Source organism: Poecile atricapillus, chromosome 1 (assembly GCF_030490865.1).
Source record: "Poecile atricapillus isolate bPoeAtr1 chromosome 1, bPoeAtr1.hap1, whole genome shotgun sequence".
NCBI lineage: Eukaryota > Metazoa > Chordata > Aves > Passeriformes > Paridae > Poecile > Poecile atricapillus.
Genome location: NC_081249.1, coordinates 179,567,847 through 179,584,070, shown reverse-complemented (window position 1 = coordinate 179,584,070; position 16,224 = coordinate 179,567,847). Strand labels below are relative to the sequence as shown.

General features: G+C 53.9%; 3 protein-coding genes across 3 annotated transcripts; 2 read left to right on the top strand and 1 right to left on the bottom strand.

Annotated features, from left to right (window-relative positions):
* Positions 1 to 12: 12 nt before the first annotated feature.
* On the top strand, positions 13 to 6,366 carry LOC131574829 (uncharacterized). The gene is made up of 6 exons (XM_058829597.1): positions 13 to 103; positions 210 to 294; positions 1,882 to 2,051; positions 2,540 to 2,915; positions 3,224 to 3,306; positions 5,446 to 6,366. The coding sequence occupies exons 2-6, from the start codon at positions 281 to 283 to the stop codon at positions 5,544 to 5,546; spliced, it is 744 nt and encodes a 247-aa protein (XP_058685580.1). The 5' UTR covers positions 13 to 103; positions 210 to 280; the 3' UTR covers positions 5,547 to 6,366.
* LOC131574830 (uncharacterized) lies at positions 473 to 1,055 on the bottom strand. The gene has a single exon (XM_058829599.1). It carries the CDS (start codon positions 1,033 to 1,035, stop codon positions 721 to 723), a length of 315 nt encoding a protein of 104 aa, XP_058685582.1. The 5' UTR covers positions 1,036 to 1,055; the 3' UTR covers positions 473 to 720.
* Positions 6,367 to 10,083: 3,717 nt separating the features above from the next.
* Positions 10,084 to 13,334, top strand: ARF6 (ADP ribosylation factor 6). Its single transcript, XM_058853137.1, has one exon. The coding sequence runs from the start codon at positions 10,472 to 10,474 to the stop codon at positions 10,997 to 10,999; it is 528 nt and encodes a 175-aa protein (XP_058709120.1). The 5' UTR covers positions 10,084 to 10,471; the 3' UTR covers positions 11,000 to 13,334.
* The last annotated feature ends 2,890 nt before the right edge of the window (positions 13,335 to 16,224 follow it).

Here is a 16,224-nt window from a genome sequence, read left to right as displayed (position 1 = left end):
AGCGCGGGAACTCTGAGGGGGCGCGCGGCGAGCGGGACCCGAGGGTGACAAAAAACGTCCGGGGGTGACAAAAAACGTCCGGGGGTGACAAAATAGGGTCCGTGTTTGACCAAAGGGCCCCGGGAGAGGGTGGCAAAAGGGGGATAAAAAGGGGCGCGAGAGGGTCCCGTGTGTGACACAGGGGTCCCGTGTGTCTCTGTGTTGAGCAGGGCAGAGGCGCGTGTCCGTGTCGGGCAGCAGAGGGATCCCGCGGGACCCTTTGGATCCGTGTGTTGTGCAGATGTGTGATTTGAGGTGAGATTTGTGTGTGATGAAGGTTTGCTGGGCGCTGTGCATTGAGTAATGGAGCTTTGCGGGGTGCGGTGCGGTGTTGGGGCAGTAGGAGGCGGTGTTTGGGCGTGTTGGGGTCGGGGCGAAAAGGGGGATTGGTGTGGGTTCGTGTGGCTTTTGGGGTGCGGTGGGGCAAAAGGGGAGCCCGCGTGTCTCTGTGTTGCCCAGGCTACGCTGGCGTGGCTATTCACAGGCGCGATCCCGCTACTGACCGCCACGGGAGCTTTGACCTGCTCCGTCTCCGACCTGGGCCGGTTCACCCCTCCTTAGTCAACCTGGTGTCCCGCAGCTCCCCGCGGGTCACCATATTGATGGCGGCCTTAGCTTGGACGCCCGCTCGGCACAGCGCACGGCAGCCCAGAACTCCTGGGCTCAAGCGATCCGTCGGGCTCAGCCTCCCCGGCAGCTGGGACTACAGGCGCGCGCCACCGCGCCCGGCGCTGCGTGCCCGCTCCGCCGGCGATACGGCTTGTGCGGAGCCGCCCCCGGCCCGCCTCCCGCTGCTCCTGATCCTCCCCCTGCTCCTCCTCCTGATCCTCCCCCTGCTCCTTCTCCTCCTCTCCTTTTGCTCCTCTTCCACCGTCTCTCCTCTGCTTTCTCCTCCTCGTCTTCTTCCTCCTTCTTCTCCTCCTCCTCTTTGTCCTTCTCCATCTTCTTCTCTTCCTTTTCTTTCTCCGCCTCCTTCTTCTCCTTCTTTTCCTTCATTCTTTCCCTCCTTCTCTTCCCTGCCCCTTTCCCCTTTTCTTTCCCCCTTCCCATTTCTCCTTCCCCTCCCCCTTTCTCCTTTCTCCATTGCCCTTCCCCTTCCTCCTTTTCTTTCCCCATTTCCCTTCTTCCCTCTTCTCCTTTTCCTTATTCCTTCCCATTCCCTTTCTTCACTCTTCTCCTTTTCCTTATCCCTTCCTATTCTCCTTCTTTTCCTTCCTCCTTCCCCTTTCTTTCCCTTTCCCCTCTCACCTTCTTCCCCATCTTCCCTTACCCCTTCCCCTTCTTCTTTACATCCTTACCCCTTCTCCTTCCCCATTCTATTTCTCTTTCCCTTTTCCCCTTCTCCTTTCCCTTCTCCCTCCCTTCCTATTTCCCCTTTCCCTCCATCCCCATCTCACCCCCACTTCAGTTTTCCCTGCCGAGGAAGCTGCCAGGCCAAGGAAAGAGCTTCCCCTCCCCATCCTTAGCACAAACCCAAAATCTTCACTTCTTACACAATTTGGGCGTTGTTACCAGAGGTTCACGGTGGGATTTTGGATCAGGGGCTCCCTCAGGAGCACCATATCCACACTGAACTTCCACCAGCACAACAACTGCAGCCCAAAATCCCAACCTCAGCCTTCCCAGCACCCGGATCCCCTCCCCAAACCAGCAGATCCAGCTGTTCTGCAGATTCCCAGATCCTGTGGGAGCTCTGCCCGGCCACACAGTGGAAGTGGGGAACACAGGGAACGTCCTTGAGCTCCCTCTGCTTTATGTTTCAAAACGCTTGGATAGACAGGAATGGTTTTTGAGGAGGTTTCAGCTGCTGAGGAAGCCCAAACCCCTCCTCTGGAGCCAGAGGCACACCCTGATGCTGTTTGCAGCTCACGCCAGGCGAGGCACAGCTCTCCGGGACAGCTCCGGACAGAGCAGATCAGGGATGTCCTGCTTTGGAAAACTCCTCGCAGAGCAAAGCTTCCCCGTTTGGCGGCGTTTTCCTGAGAGGGTAAAGCTCAGAGCCGAGGACACGGGTGAGCTGTGACAGTAAATACTCCCGGAGCAGAATAACGAGAGGCTCCGGGGAGCTGGAACGCCTCGGTCTGGAGCGGCGGGGAGGGGTGGCACTGACTCGCAGCCCAAAACGCGATGGGAAATCCTGCTGCCCGGCACTCGAAACCGGCATTTCCCAGTTTAACACTCACATCTGCTGGGATCCCAATCCCAACGCATCCCACCAAAACCTGAGCACGCCGGGGTGGGCGAGGCTGGCGCGGCATCTTCAGGACGAGCATCCCTGGGAGCGCTTTTGCCTTTCCCTGCTGCTGTGGCTGCTCCGTGGCACAGAGAGGTGACAAAGGGCTGGGTCCGAGGGGAAAAGATGCCAGGAGAGGCTGGGGAGGGGGACAAAGGTGCCAAAAGAGGCTGGGGAGGGGGACAAAGGTGCCAAAAGAGGCTGGGGAGGGGGACAAAGGTGCCAAAAGAGGCTGGGTCCCGCCCTGTCACCCGGGCTGCGCTCCAGGGTCTGTTCACAGGCGCGATCCCGCTACTGACCGCCACGGGAGCTTTGACCTGCTCCGTCTCCGACCTGGGCCGGTTCACCCCTCCTTAGGCGACCTGGTGACCCCCGGCTCCCCCAGGATCACCATATCGATGCCGGCCTTAGCTTGGACGCCCGCTCGGCACAGCCCCCTGCAGCCCAGAACCCCCGGGCTCAGCGATCCGCCAGCCTCAGCCTCCCCGGAGCTTGGATTACAGGCACAAGCCACCGTGCCCGGCTGCTCCTCGGGGCTGTCTCCGCTCCCCATCACCCCGGGAGCGGCCTCGGGAGCCCCTCAGCGCTGCAGCAGCACGGTGGGAGGAGCAGCAGGCGCAGGAAGGAAAATCGAGCTCTTCAAGTGAGTTTCCAATGCGATACTTTGGTTTAGACAGGCCAGGTTATGCTGTTGCAGGCTGAAAATTTAAGTTCGTGCCCTGGGATGTGCCCAGAGAGAGCTCAGAAGGATTTGCAGAACATCTGAGAGGCAGCCTGTGCCCTGCAGGTGTAATGAGCTGAATGATTCTCAGCAAAGCATATAAAAATAACAAAAAACTAAAGCAAGGAATAAAACTCAGGCTCTTCCTGCTTTTATCCATTCCCTGCCATAACAGGGACACTTTCACTGAGGATTTTTCATCTTAACTCTGTGTTTTGCTTCTGTCAAAGAGACATGCCCCAGGTATCCCGTGGGAATAACTGGTTCCTCTCCTCCACGGATGGAATTGCGTTTCTCCAGTGCAGAGGTCAAGGTGAGAATGACCTGCCCAAGCAGGGATGTGCTCCTGCTCCAGGCAGGGCCACTCCTCCTGCCCTGCCAGACCCACCCAGGAGGTGTCTGAGCACTTCTTCCAGCCCGCCCCGAGCTACTGGAGCAAAGTCCAGGGCTAAAGTCCGCAGGGCAATCCCATCTCAGAGAAGGAAAATGAGATTTTCCCCAGCCTGGAGCCTTAAGGATGTCAGGGCTGCATGGGAGAGATCCCAGGTCCTGTTCTGGGCTCTTTTTATCTCCTTAAGGAAGAGCTGTTGGTGACAGCTGGAGTTTTGGCTAAAGGCATTAGGATAATGATTTAGGGGTCAAGGCATGAGGAGAGGGAGGCCTGGCATGCACAAACAGGGGAGAAAGGAAAATCATCCCCACAGAAACAACACTGAGCACACCCAGGCACCCCCTCCCCTGCCACAAACACGTTTTTCCTCATGTGAAAAAACCATAGCAGGAGGGATTTGAGAGCAGGGACATGAAACTACGTGTTTTTCTGGAGAAAATCTGATGGGGACAGGCTTGGAGGAGGAGGAGGGGGGAGGATCTGAGGAGGGCACAGTGAGGATGCAGAGGGAGGGTCTGACAGAGCACCAAATCAACAGCTGAGATGGAAAATGAGCCTGCTCAGAGCTGGGGACAGCTCAGGAGCTCAGGGCTGAACCCAGGGGGTGCCCTGCCCTCTGCAGCTCATCCCACAGCCCTCCAATCCCACCCAGCGGGAGCAGCTGCTCCAGGATCCCGCTGAGATCCCCACGGGGGCTTTGTGCTCAGAGTTCTGGCTAAGCCAGGCTCCAGCCCCACAAAGAACCAGCCTGGGGATCCCACTGAGATCCAAAACTCCTCCTTCCGAGGGCCAGGCAACAACAGAATCACGGAACAGAACCACAGAATACCCTGAGCTGAAGGGACCCATGAGGATCATCGAGTGTCCTGGCTGGACACCCCAAAATCCCACCATGAGCCTCAAATTATTCTTGTTAAGGCTGCAGGATTTCTCAGGCTGGTGTTGCCATGGTGGTGATCCAGGATTTTGGCCAGGCAGGATTCAACCCCCTCTTCATTTCCTCTTGCTGCTCCTGAGAACAGCCTGGGAAAGGGGGACCCAGCTTGTTTGCCACTAGTACCTGTAAAGATATCTTGATGTACTTAAGATACACAAAAAACCCTGAAATATTCTGGAATTGTAGAGTCTCTGAATGGTTTGTGTGGGAAAGGAGCTTAAATCCCACCCCATCCCACCCCTGCCATAGCAGGGACACTTCCCACTGTCCCAGGCTGCTCCAAACCTCATCCAACCTGGCCTTGGACACTCCCAGGGATCCAGGGGCATCCGAAGGTATTGAAAACCCATTCCAATACCTCCCCACCCTCTGAATAAAGAATTCCCAATTCCCAATCTCCCATCCATCCCTGCCCTCCAGCACTAGGAGCCATTCCCTGTGTCCTGTCCCTCCATCCCTTGTCCCCAGTCCCTCTCCAGCTCTCCTGGAGCCCCTTCAGGCCCTGCAAGGGGCTCTGAGCTCTCCCTGGATCCTCCTCCTCCTCTCCCGGGTGTCCGACTGATTTTCCTGTCCTCACTTCCAGAGGGGGCTGGAGGAATGGATACCAGGACAGGGCTTTCTCCTGATGACACTTGTGGGATTTCATTGATTCTTTAGGATCCTCCAGGCATCCTTGCAGCATGCTCAGGCTCCCAGAGACCTCTGCAGGCAGGATATTCTCCAGCACCCCCTCCCTCCTGCACTTGGTTAATGGGATGGGAAGATCCAGGGATGTTTCTGATAGCACAGGCACCTTTGGAGGTTTCAGGTTCAACTTCCTGCCAATCCCAGCTGTTTCTGCATCCCAAAATCACAGGAAACAGGGCTGAGACCTCCATGGGAACCATCCCCACCCCTCCCTGCCCACAGGCAGGAAAGTCCAAGTGCTCTGGGAAAGGCCTCTCTAGAGCCCTGACTCACCCAGCTCAGGACACTTGGCCATTGTGGAGATCTCCATGACAAACCCACCCCTGGAATGCCATTGTTGTAGGGAGGATGTAATTTGTTTTCACAACAGGAGAATTTATCTAACACAGATACTAAACCCAGAGTGTTATTATATTTCCTTTTCCTTCCTTGGAAAGCCACAAAGGTCTTTGAAGGATCAGTGCAACAGAGGCTTTTCCCATCTCTGTCAAGAGGGAAGCAAGGAAAGATGAGCTGCACCACATCCAAACAGGTTTGACCTGATGATCCAAAGAGATTGGAATTTGATTTCTGTTCAAAGAGATGAAAATTCTTTGATTGAGGAGCATCAGTTTCCTCAAGGTTTGGTTAATTTGGTGCTTCACGTTGCTGTGGTAGCATCTGGACCTCTGGGGGAGGGCAGATCATGGAAACACGGCTGTAGAAATCCATGGAAAATGAAAAATTCAAACCTTGGTACCTGCACCACCCATAAGGGGATTCCTTATGGATAAGGAAAGATAAGGAAGGATGAGGAGCAGCCAGACCCAGCTGAGTTACCACAAGGTCCCACAAATGTATTTGCTGCCCTTTTCCCAGGCTGTAACCCTTAATCACTTTATAACCATAATTGCTTTTTACTCTCTGGGCTGTAAATCCCCAGCAGGTACATGGGACACCCACCCACTGACACCCATCAGCCACTGCTCGCTTTTCAAACATTTACCTCACTTTTAAAACATTTAACTTACTTTTAAAACATTAAACTCGCTTTTAAAATATTTAACTCACTTTTAAAATATTTAACTCCTGCAGGCTACCCAGTAACTCACAGGGGATTGCCAAGGACCTGAGGAGGGTTTTAATTCTCAGGCAGGTGGGTGAAACTGAGCCCCTCCTAAGAACTCACACTTTTCAGGTAATTTAGAACATATTTGGGTATTCTAAGTATTTTTTTGGGGTGTATTTTATCTTGAAAATCAATCAGCAGTGTAAGACTGAGCTAGATGGAGTAGATAGTGTCCAGAGGGATTTATATCCATCCTGAAATGAAGAACCTGCTTTGCTCAGACCATCACACTTTGTCTGTGCTGACACATTTCCACCCCAAAGTCACTCTCTTAAAAACAATAACCTGTCTTTCCAAACAAATCCCTGTTTTAAAGGCTGTGGCAGGTCCTGGCTCTCCCAGGTGAGCTGCAGTGGCTCTGCAGGGACACAGCAGTGGGATCCCTCAGACAGCAAAGCCCTTTTTTTTTGCCTTTACTGAAGTTATTTCCATTTGCTTCCTGTTTACCCTCCTTCCTGTGCACTTACGGAAACCAACAGGACTCTCCACTAAAACGTTCCAAAAGTAGGTGGTGCTCTCTCTCCAGCTTCTCCTCCATTCCCTGTGGGATTGGGGAACATGAGCTGCAGGGATTGACGTGCACAGAGTTCATTAGTGACTAATTTGAGATCTTAACTACCCAAAGTGCTGAGTGCTCCAATGTCTTGTTGCTATCTATCCTCCTAAAGAGCAGGAATAATTCCTTTAAAAGCACAGCCAGGCCATGGCAAATCTTCCCCTGGTGCACAGGCTGTGAGGCTGGGAAGTTTTCCTGAAGGGCAGGGAGGATCCTTGGGAATAAATCCCAGCACAGGTGGAAAAGCATTTGCCTGAGTGAATCCCATTTGTCTTCTGAGGAAGAACTTGTTACTGTGCAGTGACCAGGCACTGGAACAGATTGCCCAGAGAGGAATCTCCTCCCCTGGAGACATTCCAGAACCAGCTGGACACAATCCTGTGCCCTGGGATGGCCCTGCTGGAGCAGGGAGGTGGCACTGGGTGGGTCCCTTCCAACCTGAGCCACTCCAGGCACGTAACCAACATCAGTTTGGGGTTGCTGTGGGCAGATGTGCAGCTCACCATGTCCCTCTGGCAGATTTTCAGCATCCCCACATCAGTTTGGGGTTGCTGTGGGCAGATGTGCAGCTCTCCATCCCCCTCTGGCAGGTTTTGAGCCATGGATGATCACAGGAAGATCCATTTTGGGCACTCTCTGTGGGTCAGGTGAGGCCTCCACAGCCCTGAGCAGCTCAGCTCAGCCACGGGCCCTGCCAGGGACAGTGGGAAAGGAGCAGAGGATGACAGGGATGGGAACAGGGTCCTGTGTGGGGACAGGAGCAGAGCAGGAAGCGCTGCTGAGTCACTGGGAGAGCCCCAAATCCACAGGGCTCCAGTGCAGGAGCAGCTCAGAGAAACTCTGGGCAGGTGTTGCGCAGATCCCGTCACTTTTCCAGGAGGGAAAGGACAGGAGGAGTTCAGGAAAGTTGTTTGCCAGGTGAAATGGGCAAAGCCAAAGCAGGCCAAGCCCGATCTGCACCCAGTCCCTGAGGATGAGGAACAGTGCAGTCTCCAACAAAGCAAAAAAAGGGCAAGATTCAAGGGGAGAGACCCAAGGAACAGCATGTCTGGGTGCAAAATGGGGAGCAGATGATGGAAAGGGCACTTCCCCACCCCATTCCATGGGGTTTCACAGCAGCCAGAGGTGGGTGACACAGCCTGGGGAGCTGAGCATCCCAGACCCCATCCCGTGTTCCACCACCTGTGCTTTATTTTCACTTAATCCTTGAGATCCACACTCCTCACCTTTGGGGCCTGGGAGAAAGCCCCAAAGGAGCCTCTCAGCTGTTAAAAAGGAAAGCAGAACAACCTCAGCACGGTCACACCCTTTGCACTGTCAGAACAAAAGCACCAGAAGTCATTTCCTGACAGCACAAAAAGCTGCTCCGAGGCCGAGGGAAGAACAACTGATTCCGGCTCATGGGCAAAGGAAGGACCTTCAAGCTCCTGACATCACTTTTCTCTGCTATTTTGAACCCTTGTGGTCTCGTGCTGCCTGATTTAATGAGCTCACCAGCACAGAAATGGTCACACAGAGCAGATCCAAGTGAAAACCCACCACCAATATCCACATCCTGAGGTTAATTTTAGCCCTGCAAATATTTAGCTCTCTGTTTAGATAAATATCCCATGCTAGCGAGAGAGGAGACTGAACCAGCTGCGTCCAGCAGGATCAGGGCTTGCTGTAAATCCCAATCCAGTATGATAATTAGCAGCATTATCCGCTGGTTTAATCACCAGAGCGTGAACTCTGGCAGTGCCCGGCGCAGGCAGGGACACTCCTGAGCCCTGGGGTCAGCAGGCTGAACCCTGGCACAGCCTCTCACCAGGAGAGGCCACGGATGCTGTGTTTTCCTTGGCATCCTCCCTCTTGGCTCGCTGCAGGAAACAGCAAAGCCTTCCTCGAAAACTCCTGTTGACATCACAGAATGGTGGAAAATCCTGAGCGGGAAGGGACCCTCAGGGATCATGGATCCAACCCCTGGATCCACGCACTGACCACGCTCTGGGGGAAGAACCTTGCCCTGATCTCAGCCTGATCTCCCGGCACAGCTCCAGCCGTTCCTGTCCCTGCTCAGCAGAGAGAAGAGCTTGGTCCCTTAAGAATTCTGCAGTGTGGGAACCCTCCCGTTCTCATAAAGACCCCAAAGAATTCCCCTTGGCAGCTCCAAGAGGGATTGCCTTCCATGGGCCAGGGCATCAGCCATATAAATCAGCTCAAAATTTGGTATTTTTGAAGGGAATGGGAAGATGCAGAGAAGTCAGTCCTCCACAATCCCAAGGGAATGCACACTGTGCTCTGCAGGAGGAGACCCCAAAATGATCAAATACATCCCGGTGGGAAATGTGTGTCCCTGCCCATGGCAGGGGTGGGACGAGACGGGCTCTAAGGTCTCTTCCAATCCGGACCACTCTGTAATTCCGTGACTTTTCGGGATTTGTGTTCCACGAGCCGCTTCCCCCCCATTGACTCCACGAGCTCAGGAGCAGCCCCAGACACAGGCTGGGTCCCGGCAGGAACTGGGTGGGCACGGGTGCCCCAGCAGCCCCGGCCCGGAGGAGCAGCCTGGCGGCATTCCCGAATCCCGGGCGGCATTCCCGAATCCCCGGCGGCATTCCCGTGTCCCTGTCGGCATTCCCGTGTCCCTGGCAGCGCTCCCGAGTCCCGGCCCCCCGGCTCAGCCCCGGGCCGGGGGTGGGGCCGTGCCCGGCGGCGGGACCGGCCCGACGTGTGTGTGCAGGATCCTCCGCGCTGGGCGTGCCGGGGCAGCGCTCCGGGCACAGGGCAGGGACGTGCCCCGAACGCTGCGTGTCCCCAGCGCTGATCCGTGGAGTTTCACCCGCTGGGATCACAGGGAGTGACCCAGGACAACGTGGAGTCATAAACCCGGTGATGCAGCGCTGAATCACACGGAGCGGTTGTGGCTGGAAGGGATCTCGCAGCCCATCCCATCCCAGCCCTGCCTGGCCAGGGACACCTCCCACTGTCCCAGGCTGCTCCCAGCCCCGTCCAGCCCGGCCTTGGGATCCAGGGGCAGCCCCGGCTTCTCCGGGCACCCCGTGCCAGGGTTTCCCCGCCCTGGCCGCACACACGGCCCGTCCCAAGGCAGGCTTTGTCTCCCGCTCAGGGCTCATTCCCGGGGCTGCTCCCGGTCCCGGGCGCGGTCCCGGGGCCGCTCCCCCCGGGCTCCTGCCCCTTTAAGACGCGCCGCGCGCGCCCCGCGCTGACGCGCGATCGCGTGGCGCCTCTCCCCACCGCGGCCCCGCCCCCTCCGCGCGCCGCGCGCGCGCCGCCCCGCCCAGTCCAATCAGCGGCGAGGCCCCGCCCCTCCCGCGGAGCTCGCGGGGGCGGGGCGGCGGCCTCGGCGCATGCGCGCGGGGCGGGCGGGAAGGCGCGGGCGGAAGGAGGGCGGGGCCGCGGCGGGGCGTGGCGGGGCCGCGGGGGCGCATGCGCGGGGCGGCGGCGGGGCGGAAGCGGGCGCGGGCGCGCGCGGCCCCTTTCCGGCGGCGCGGGCGGAGGGAGCGGCGCGCGGGGCCCTCAGGTACGGCCGGGACGCTCCCGGGCCATCCCCGCCACTCCCGGCACTTCCCGGCGCTCCCCGGCCCTCAGGATCCTCCCGCCGCCACCGCGCCGGCACCCATGAGCTGAGGAGCCGCGGCGGGAGCCGAGGCAGGAGCGGGCGGAGCCGCCGCCGCGGGCCCGGCGGAGCAGCGGAGCCGCCTCCCCGCCGCCCCATGCGCGGCCCGCGCTGAGCCCCGCCCGCCCTTCCCCGCCGGGCCGGCGCTCGCCCTCTCGCCCTCCCTTGGATGCCGCCGAGATGGGCAAGGTGCTGTCCAAGATCTTCGGGAACAAGGAGATGCGGATCCTGATGCTGGGGCTGGACGCGGCCGGCAAGACAACGATCCTGTACAAGCTGAAGCTGGGCCAGTCGGTGACCACGATCCCCACCGTGGGCTTCAACGTGGAGACCGTCACCTACAAGAACGTCAAGTTCAACGTGTGGGACGTGGGCGGCCAGGACAAGATCCGGCCCCTGTGGCGGCACTACTACACGGGCACGCAGGGGCTCATCTTCGTGGTGGACTGCGCCGACCGCGACCGCATCGACGAGGCGCGGCAGGAGCTGCACCGCATCATCAACGACCGGGAGATGCGGGACGCCATCATCCTCATCTTCGCCAACAAGCAGGACCTGCCCGACGCCATGAAACCCCACGAGATCCAGGAGAAACTGGGCCTGACCCGAATCAGGGATAGGAATTGGTATGTGCAGCCCTCCTGTGCCACGACGGGGGATGGACTCTACGAAGGGCTGACGTGGTTAACGTCCAATTATAAATCCTAATGGGAGAGGAACTATTTAGTCTACAAAGAATTAAAGAAACAAAACAAAAAAAAATTTAAACAAACAAACAAAAAAAGAAACAAAAAAAAAATAAATAACCCACGTGGCTTTCCAGAAGAATGATTCTCTACTGAAAAGTAAAAACAAAACCGCATCCATAGGATTATGATCACCTTTCTCCAGTTGCCACCCTTTCCTCCTGCACCCTTGGCTGGATTCCTGTTCTAACTCCTCCTGCTTGGCGTTAGGATGCTCTAACCTCCGAATGTGACACGAACACAGGCACTAGATGCTATGGCAGACTTCCAGCAAACAGGGGAAGGACACATTATAGACTTGCTAAGTAACTTTTTTGTTTTGTTTTGTTTTCTTGGTTTTGTTTTTTTTTTTTTTTTTCTTTTTCCTCTCGATAGCCCTTTGCTGGTTTGATTATTTTGGGGGATGTTGGGGGAGGGGGTCCATTTTCAGTGTATGCTTTCTGGGTCTACTTTTTTGATTATATATATATTTTTTTTTTCTCTCTCTCTTCTCTCACTTTGCTGTAGATTGCTACTTTTTTGCATTCCTGCAGGATATGTTGCTAGGTCGACTTCATCTAGTAAACTGAAAATTGTTGCTTAAAATCAAACCGCAGTCTGTCTTTTTATATTGAGGACTTTTTTTTTTTAAAAAAAAAAAAGAAAAAAAAGTTCTGTTAATCTGTAACTAAACAGTGACTCAGTCTGGCTCCACGGCTCAGGCTAATGAGGGGAATTCTTGCCTGCAGTGGCAGAGAGTGGGAATTCCACTGTAACGCGTTCAAAGTGCGTGTCGGGCGCCGGGAAATGTAAGAACTGCTTTGGAATGTCAGCTGGGAAGTTCTGACCCATACATCATGCATGAGGAGGGATGCAAAACCAGCTCCCCACACCACATAGCAAACAAGGCATGAACGATGCTGTAGTTCCAGGGTAGGCACTGGGCAGGTTTTTTTTTTGTCATAAATGAGGTTTAGTTGCAGTTTTTTATTACTTGGTGTCGGTCTCCGGGCCGAGGCTCTTTCCAGCAGATGCAGCAATAAAATGTTGCAATGAGTTTGACTTTCAATCAGATGTTTTGGCAAAAGTCCAGCTCTGACTTGCCTCTCGCTTCCATCTCGAGGCAGCTGGAGACACCTAAACCTTGAAAGGATTCCTGATTCTTTCCAACAGAAAGAAGGAAATTGTTGTTATTATTATTATTGTTCTTTTTCCATGCTGGAGCCTTGCGAAGGGCGAGTTCCGTGCCGAGCTCTGCTCGAGCCCGGGGGTTCTGACATCAGGAATGGCCATTTTGAGGAAATCGCTTCTTGCTTTGGTTTTCCAAGGCTGGACTGAGCTCCTGGAGCAGCAGCTGGAGCCTCCCCGTGTCCCGGTTGTTGCTGTAGTCCTGTAGGAAAGAGAACTGTGCTGGATGTCTGAGGCCCATTGAGTAACTCCTAATGAGAGCGGGGAGGGGAGAGAGAGAGAATCGACGCTGAATGTAAACTTCCATAATTAGTTCTTAAAGGGCAAAGCAGCTCGTTAGCCATGTCACAGCCTGTAGCTGGGACTGGCCAATCAAAAACCCCACCCAGAGCGAGTATTTGCATAAAATCTCAATCAAGTATTAATTAACGCTGGGTGCACAAACTGTTAAAGCAGCTGGTTCTTATTCAGCCTTAAGGATTAACTTCAGATTTCCTCAAGGAGTTAAAACTCTGTTGGGGAATTCTAGGAATGTATGCTACAAAACCAGAAGAAAATGGCTTTTATTTTCCTTTTTTTTTTTTTCCTTCCTTAATTGTTTTCTCTTTTCAAGAATATAATTTTTACGTGGAATTGGGGGCATTACACTACATTGCTGCAGTGGTGACTCTGCATGCTGAGTACCTTGTACATGGAGCTCTTACCAAAGATGTATGGGAAGATAAAAATCCTGAATTCACTTCTGAAATCCAATGCTTTGGAGCACTTCAAAGTCCTTTTAGAGTGTGGTTCAAAATAAAAAAAAAAGACTTTTCTGGATGTGGGTTGAAAATGGGACTGGATGGGTTCTTGGTGCTAGAAGATAGAGCATTGATGGATTTTGTGAATTAGAGTCTGCAGAAGCTTAATGTAGAAATAACTTTTCCATCTTGGCCCTAAAGAAGAGGAAGTGAGATTAGTTTATTTTAATCCAAGGCTTTTTGCCATTGGAATATCATTGCTCTATTTTCTAGCTTTTATTTTTCTTTTCCTGTTGCTGTAACTTAATGAACAGTGTGGTGGTATAAAAATTTCAAATTACAACAATATGGTTACTGTTTTCTTCTGGAGCATCAATAAAATAGCCAAGCACAAAGTAAATGCCTAAACTGGAAAACTTGAAGCTCTATTAATGGTTCTTGAACTTTCTTAAACCTATTCTCAGTCAACATGAAAACTTCAATACCTTCATTTTTTGTCTGAGTTGGTTTCCTGTGTTTCCAAGCGCTGGGGCAGCCTCTGCATTAAGTTGGCTTTGCAATTTTGTATCCCCTTAGAAGTAACTTTGTAATTCTGTTTTGTAGATGAAAGGAAATTGCTTTTGCTTCTGAATTTTTTTTTTTTAATTTTTTTTTTTTTGGGGGTGGGGGGAATGGGGAGGAAGAGATGGGGGAGAAGAAGTTACCGGAACGTGTGGCAGAGCCGTCAGAAACAAACGGCTGCGGCCACCGAGCAAAAACCCACAGGTTCCACTTCCAACACGTCTTTTCTAGGCTGTAGCTGGACCTCAGCACGAGGTAGTGGCTGTCAGGAGGATAAAAGTGGGAATTCTGTACGAAACAAACCAGTCTGGAGTTCCAAGTGCATCGATTTGTGTTCGTGTGAATTTATGGAGTAAGTTTGGAATGGCGTTCAATCGTGTCCGACCAAGTGACTGAGTTTGTGGCCTGTGATCTCCCTGACTGAAGTACCCAGGAATTTTGTGTTCTCAATATGGCTGTAGTGTTGGTAAAGAACTAATAAGCAGAAAATAAAGCAATTATACAGCAGAGCTCTCCTGGTATGTTACTTGTATTGAATTATGAGAGAAGCAGAAAGGGGCAATCTGGTGCCGGAGTTGGGCGTTGTGCTGGCATAAAGAGGGCTCTGTTCTGGATCTCCCAGATTGGAAGCCTGGCTGTAATTCCTTGGAGAATTAGATGAGAGACTATTTTTATAAGTGGAAAAGGAGGATGCTGCTTTAATATTCCCACTTGAGCAAACTTTATAGTCAGGGTTCTCCAGGCTCGGTGCCAGCCCCGGTGAGGGCACGGAGGGATTGTCACTGCCGTGTTCCAGGGAGGAAATTCCCTGGAAAGGGCAGCCACGAGGCCAGGGATGGACAAAGGGGCTGATGAGTGACTAGGGGTGCTTGTGGAGTGACAGATGTGACGCTGGTGCCTGAGTAGGCCACGAGTGAGCCGATAAAAGGACTTGGGCAGGTGCTGGGGCTGCGGGGGGGCTGGGGAGCAGCGGGATATGGATCCTGTGACAGCTGCCACCCCCTGGGCCAGGCACAGGGGTCACAGCCGGAGCTCTGCTGCCAGAGGGTGCGGCGGGGGCTCCGAGGCTGCTCCCACAGCTGCAGGTGCCTGCAACCTCCTCCTTGTTGCAAAGCTTTGGGAATGCTCAGGAGCATCATTACCTGGTCTGGTGAGCAGCAGCTCTGCCTATGGAACGAGCTTTGAGGTCCCTTCCCACCCAAACCATTCCCTGATTCCCTGATTCTCCAGCCATGGTGGGCACAGAGGCCATCGCAGCTGTGATTCTCCGTGGAGCCTTCCCCTTCCAGGGTGTTCAGGCTCTGCCTGGCCTTCAGTCCAGGGTGGGGCTGTGTAAATGAACTTACACTGACTTAATTAAACTCCTCTCAGCTGGGAGACAAGCAGGGGAGCCGGTGTCTGTCTCGCTGCAGCACTGAGTCACTTTTCAAAATGCCGGCGCTTATCGGGGCCCACGCCGGGACTCAGCCCTCGGTCCCAGGGCTCTGTCCTCATGGCCAGCCCCTGGAAAAAGTGTTCCCACCATTCCTAATTGGAAATTATCCCTGCTAGTGCAAGTCCTCCCAGAAAAATGTGTCTGGCTTTAAAGACATTGTCAGAACAGCTGGGCACAAGGGCTGGGAGAGCCTGCTGGAGCTGAGGTGATCTCCCTTCTCCCTGGGATTTGGGAATCGGATAAAAGGGACTGCCAGGAGCAGAGAACTTGCTGTGGATGTGGAAGCAGCCTCGGTGTGAGCCCTGTGACTCAGACTTCCCTCTAAAAAGCCTGTGCTTTTTATCTTGGATTTGCTTTAATATCTGTCCAACCTGACGGGCTCAGTGTGGGGAATCTGAAATCCCCTCAGCTTCGGTGTTTTCTGGAAGTTAAAAATAAAACTTTCCCCTCGTCTCATGGGGAAGCATCAGCTCTCAGGGGCTGTTGGTGAGTGAGTGTCACCTCTGCTGACTGACTCAGTTCCTCTTCTGAGGTTCTGCGTGCTCCGGCACCGCTCGTGGTTCAGAATTACGTCTGAGCGAAGGCTCTCAGGGCTTCAGGCCAAGGTGGAGCCCCACAATCCATCTCCCTTTCAAAAGTGGGAGCACCCCAAGAGCAGAATGGTGTAATTTTCACCCCTTGGCAGCTCTGGAAGGTGCAGGGATGAGTCAGAGCCCCAGCAGCTCTGTGGAAGGTGCTTTTTACAGGCGGGAAATGGGGAGTGCAGGGGGTGCTCCAGGAAGTGGCTCTGCTCTTGCTTAAGAACAGGTATCTCTGGCCTCCTTAAGAAAGGAGGGGGAAAAAAAGTCAAGATGTGAGTCATTCCTGAGTGTCACAGTGATTTAACAGGCTCTGGCCCCTGCTTTGCCTCAAGTTTTCCCTGCCAGAGGCTGCACTTCACTCCCCTGTTCCTGGTTTTTTTTAGTTGCATCTTCCAAGCCAGCTTTAGTTAGAAAAAATGCTTCAGCAATGTTTAATGAATGTCCTGTGAGATGGAAATTGGTGATGCTTGGAAATTGGTAACACTTAGAACACTTTGCTTTTGTTAGAGGTTTTCAGGTGAGAGCTGCCCCCAACAGCTCCTGGATCCCTACAGGATGGATCCCTGTGCTCCAGCTTCCTTCCAGTGGGTGAAAACTCCCCTGGTGGTTACACAGAGATGAGGAGGGAGCCAAGGTGTAGCAAAGAGCTGAATTCCTGTCTGTGAGGGTGGTGAAGCCCTGGCACAGGGTGCCCAGAGCAGCT